The sequence below is a fragment of the Penaeus japonicus genome, unplaced genomic scaffold (assembly GCF_977035675.1).
Source record: "Penaeus japonicus unplaced genomic scaffold, GWHDUDI00000001_assembly GWHDUDI00000002, whole genome shotgun sequence".
NCBI lineage: Eukaryota > Metazoa > Arthropoda > Malacostraca > Decapoda > Penaeidae > Penaeus > Penaeus japonicus.
In genome coordinates this window covers 31,532,023-31,537,022 of record NW_028234404.1, presented here as the reverse complement: position 1 = coordinate 31,537,022, position 5,000 = coordinate 31,532,023, and the positions used below count along the sequence as shown (strand labels likewise).

The window sequence follows — 5,000 nt, the reverse complement described above, 5'->3', positions numbered from 1 at the left end:
CCCATAACACTCGACAATCTCATGACACTCTCCCATGCCACTTGACAATCTCATGACCCATTCCCTTCCTACTTGACACTCTCATGATACTTGGCACTCCTACGAACAAAGATGACAATCAATAGGAGCGGGTTCCATAGTCTGTGGGCGTCCCTCTTAACCGAAGTAGATGGCGCACGGATTCCGTCCTCCGCCTTGAATGAAGTCCTTTGCCATCACCAGCTGGCCTTCGGGGTGGGTGCAGGCCACTTGCAGGCACTCGAGCTCCTGGGCACTGAGGATCCAGAACCAGGCGATGCCGCAGTGCTGGCAGGATACGTAGGTGCCGTCGTCTAGCGGAGAGAAAAGGGTGTTTGGTAGGAGGGACTGGGTTGGCTTTTGCTTTGCTTCTTTCTCTCTCTTTCTTTCTTTCTTTCTCTCTATCTATCTGTATCTCTCTCTTTTTTTTCTCTTTCTCTTCCCCCCCCCCCCTCTCTCTCTCTCTCTCTCTCTCTCTCTCTCTCTCTCTCTCTCTCTCTCTCTCTCTCTCTCCCTGTATCTATCTGTCTTCACTTATCTATATCTCTATCTATTCATATATTATTCATTGATCCATTTGTTCTTATTTTAGCCTATCACTTTGCCTGTCAATCTATTTTTTATGTGTGTGTGTGTGTATATGTGTGTGTGTGTGTGTGTGTGTGTATGTGTGTGTATTCTTGTTCGTAATTATTTGTGTACGTGTGTAGAACAAGCATATATCCCTCTACCCCCCCCTCCTCCACCCTCCCTCAATCCACCCCCACTCCTCCACCCTCCCACAATCCACCCCCACTCCTCCACCCTCCCACAATCCACCACCCCCACTCTTCCACCCTCCCTCAATCCACCCATCCCCCCACTCCTCCCCCTCCCTCCACCCTCCTTCAATCCACCTCCCCACTCCTCTACCCTCCCTCAATTCACCACCCCCACTCCTCCACCCTCCCTCAATCCACCCCCACTCCTCCACCCTCCCACAATCCACCACCCCCACTCTTCCACCCTCCCTCAATCCACCCATCCCCCCACTCCTCCCCCTCCCTCCACCCTCCCTCAATCCACCTCCCCACTCCTCTACCCTCCCTCAATTCACCACCCCCACTCCTCCACCCTCCATCAATCCCCCCCACTCCTGCCTCCTCCCTCAATCCACCCCTCCCCACTCCTCCCCCCTCCCTCAATCCACCCTCCCTCAATCCACCACCCCCACTCCTCCACCCTCCCTCAATCCACCCATCCCCCACACACTCCTCCACCCTCCCTCGATCCACCCCTCCCCACTCCTTCCCCTCCCTCAATCCACCCCCCCCCACACACTCCTCCACCCTCCCTCAATCCACCCGTCCCCACTCCTCCCCCCTCCCTCAATCCCCCCCCCCCCCACTCCTCCCCCCTCCCTCACCCCCCCCCCCCCCCCCCCTCCCTCCCCCCCCCATCCCCACCCCCACTCCTCCCCCCTCCCTCAATCCCCCACCCCCACACTCCTCCCCCCTCCCTCAATCCCCCATCCCCAACCCCACTCCTCCCCCCTCCCTCAATCCACCACCCCCACCCCCCACTCCTCCCCCCTCCCTCAATCCCCCACCCCCACCCCCCACTCCTCCCCTCTCCCTCAATCCCCCCCCACCCCCACTCCTCCACCCTCCCTTAATCCACGACCCCCACTCCTCCCCCCCCCTCACCCCCCCCACACCTCCACCCTCCCTCAATCCACCCTACCCCACTCCTCCCCCCTCCCTCAATCCCCCACCCCCACCCTCAATCCCCCATCCCCAACCCCACTCCTCCCCCCTCCCTCAATCCCCCACCCCCACACTCCTCCACCCTCCCTCAATCCCCCCCACTCCTCCCCCCTCCCTCAATCCCCCCCCCACACTCCTCCACCCTCCCTCAATCCACCCCCACCCCCACTCCTCCCCCCTCCCTCAATCCCCCACCCCCCCACACTCCTCCACTCTCCCTCAATCCACCCCCACTCCTCCACCCTCCCTCAATCCACCCACCCCCCACACTCCTTAACCCTCCCTCAATCCACCCCCTCACACACACACACTCCTCCACCCTCCCTCAATCCACCACCCCCACCCCCCACTCCTCCCCCCTCCCTCAATCCCCCCCCACCCCCACTCCTCCACCCTCCCTCAATCCACGACCCCCACTCCTCCCCCCTCCCTCACCCCCCCCACACACACCTCCACCCTCCCTCAATCCACCCACCCCCCACACTCCTTAACCCTCCCTCAATCCACCCTACCCCACTCCTCCATCCTCCCTCAATCCACCACCCCCACTCCTCCCCCCTCCCTCCCCCCCCCCCCCCCACACACACACACACCTCCACCCTCCCTCAATCCACCCCACCCCCCCGCCCGCCCACCTACCGTTGACCCAGTGGATGATGGCGACCTTGAGCAGCGGCTTGAACACGGGGAAGAGGACGAAGGGCATCAGATCGCGGTTCACTTTCATGGTGATTTCCGGCACGACTGTCCGGAGCGAGCCTGGCGAGGGGACGACCGTTAGTGCTGGATTGCAGGATATGTATGTATGTGTGTGTGTGTGTATATACATACATACATATATATATATATATATATATATATATATATATATATATATATATATATATATATATGTGTGTGTGTGTGTGTGTGTGTGTGTGTGTGTGTGTGTATGTGTGTGTGTGTGTGTGTGTGTGTGTGTGTGTGTGTGGTTGTGTGTGTGTGTGTAACACACTGCCATCGATATTGCATTAAATTAAGTAGACATACATGATCAATGTCTTGGGTCAATTAATATCAATACCAGTGCCTTACATCGACATTGATCATGTATGTCTACTTAATTTAATGCAATATCGATGGCAGTGTGTTTTGTCCTGACGCTTCCTGTCTCCTGTGTTCGTTTCCGCCTCGGAACACTAGTTTCTCAAGGCAGCTGTGTTTGTTACCGGAAGACCCGAGGCGTAGAAAGTAACTGAAGATTTGTACTTAAGTTAAGGACATGTAAGGATCACAGAGAGGGAGATCAGGACAGAGAGGTCAGACAGACAGACTAGAGCGAACCGCTCTGACCTCTGGCCTTCGTCCAGGGTCTACTGTATTAGAGTCCACAATAAAGACCATGGCACGTGAACGTCTGTCTATTAACTACCGACCAACAACAGAGCATCGAGTGGTTATAACAACTGCTCTCAGTGGTGGGTTACAGTGTGTGTGTGTGTGTGCGTATGCGTATGTGTATATAAGATTCCGAGTCTGTAAGTGCAGGACTATAAATCAAAAACCGAACTGAAGACCCCAGAGTCATCCCGACGTCGCAAAGGGAGCCACACCAGAGGCAGGAGACGAGGTTCGACTCGCTGGCGCCTGCAGGTTGACGAAGTTTGGCTCCAGGCCGTTCACGGAGGCGCTGGGAGCCGCGATCTCCACGTACTGCAGGCCGTCCGATTCCAGGAGGACGAAGTCGGTGGGTAGCGTCTCCTCGCCGAGGGTCAGGTACCTGGGAGGTTGTAATATAACTAGCGAGGGTAATAGTGGAGATCCTAGAACGAGTCTTTTTTTCCTCTTTTTATATATATATTTTTTCTTGTTTTTTTTTATATATCTTTCATTACTATTTTGTATTATAACTAGCGAGGATAATAGAGTTTTTTTCCTTCTCTTTTTATATATTTTTTTCTTGCTTTTTTTCTATCTTTCATTATTTTTTTCTTTCTTTCTTTATCTCCTTTAGGGGGTCGAGGTGATTCTGTAAGTTTTGTTTACCCTTTGAAGAAAAAAAAAATTCACAAGGTAAGCTTTTGGTCTGTCTGCCTCAGATACGGAATTTCAACAACGTGGTGTAATATACTGCTTATATAGGAATATACCATGCTAACACCACATGGTATACCCTATACTAATAACCCATGATCAGGAATAGTGAGTGAGTGAGGTGAGTGAGTGAGGTGAGTGAGGTGAGTGAGTGAGTGAGTGAGTGAGTGAGTGAGGTGAGTGAGTGAGGTGAGTGAGTGAGTGAGTGAGTGAGTGAGGTGAGTGAGTGAGGTGAGTGAGTGAGTGAGATGAGTGAGTGAGGTGAGTGAGTGAGTGAGGTGAGTGAGGTGAGTGAGTGAGGTGAGTGAGTGAGTGAGTGAGGTGAGTGAGTGAGTGAGTGAGTGAGTGAGTGAGTGAGGTGAGTGAGAGAGTGAGGTGAGTGAGAGAGTGAGGTGAGTGAGTAAGGTGAGTGAGTGAGTGAGTGAGGTGATTGAAGTGAGTGAGTGAGTGAGGTGACCTTACAGTTCCTCGACGTGACTGAGGTGCCGGAGGTCGTAGTTGCCATGAGTCATCACGCCCGCCCCGTCCTCGATGACCAGGGTGTGAAGATGCTCCAACTCCGGAAGCGTCGAGGTGTCGACATCGACCTGGATGGAAGGCGGTTAGAGGAAGAGGCAGTTGGGAGGACGAAGAAAGAGAAGGAGAAGGAGAGAGAGAGAGAGAGAGAGAGAGAGAGAGAGAGAGAGAGAGAGAGAGAGAGAGAGAGAGACAGAGAGAGAGAGGGAGAGAGATAGATAGAGAGAGAGATAGATAGAGAGAGAGAGAGAAAGAGAAAGAGAAAGAGAGAGAGAGAGAGAAAGAGAGACAGATAGAGAGAGAGAAAGAAAGAGAAAGAGAAAGAGAGAGAGAGAGAGAGAGAGAGAGAGAGATTCATTAGTAAAGAAACTCGACAGTAATAACAACAGGAGAGACGGGGTAGTGATAGAAAGATGGGGACCTATGATGCATACTAGAAAAAAATATATATGCATGTATGTATGTATATCAGTATATATATATATATATATATATATATATATATATATATATACACACATATACATATACATATATACATAATGCTTTACCCATTTCATATCAACAGTCCAAAATAAAAACAGGAAAAAAATATATTCAAATACATTGAACGAAAGTAAAAGAGTTGTTTTAAAACTTCACCTCGAT

General features: G+C 52.1%; 1 protein-coding gene across 1 annotated transcript in view; it reads right to left on the bottom strand.

Annotated features, from left to right (window-relative positions):
* LOC122257672 (uncharacterized) overlaps nt 1-5,000 on the bottom strand; it is a 14,615-nt gene that overhangs the window by 148 nt on the left and 9,467 nt on the right. The window contains 5 exon segments of the mRNA XM_086544153.1: nt 1-332; nt 2,403-2,522; nt 3,356-3,522; nt 4,299-4,423; nt 4,995-5,000. The exon segment at nt 1-332 is cut by the window's left edge and continues 148 nt beyond it; the exon segment at nt 4,995-5,000 is cut by the window's right edge and continues 324 nt beyond it. Coding sequence (XP_086400279.1) covers nt 157-332; nt 2,403-2,522; nt 3,356-3,522; nt 4,299-4,423; nt 4,995-5,000 — 594 coding nt within the window. The 3' untranslated portion in view covers nt 1-156.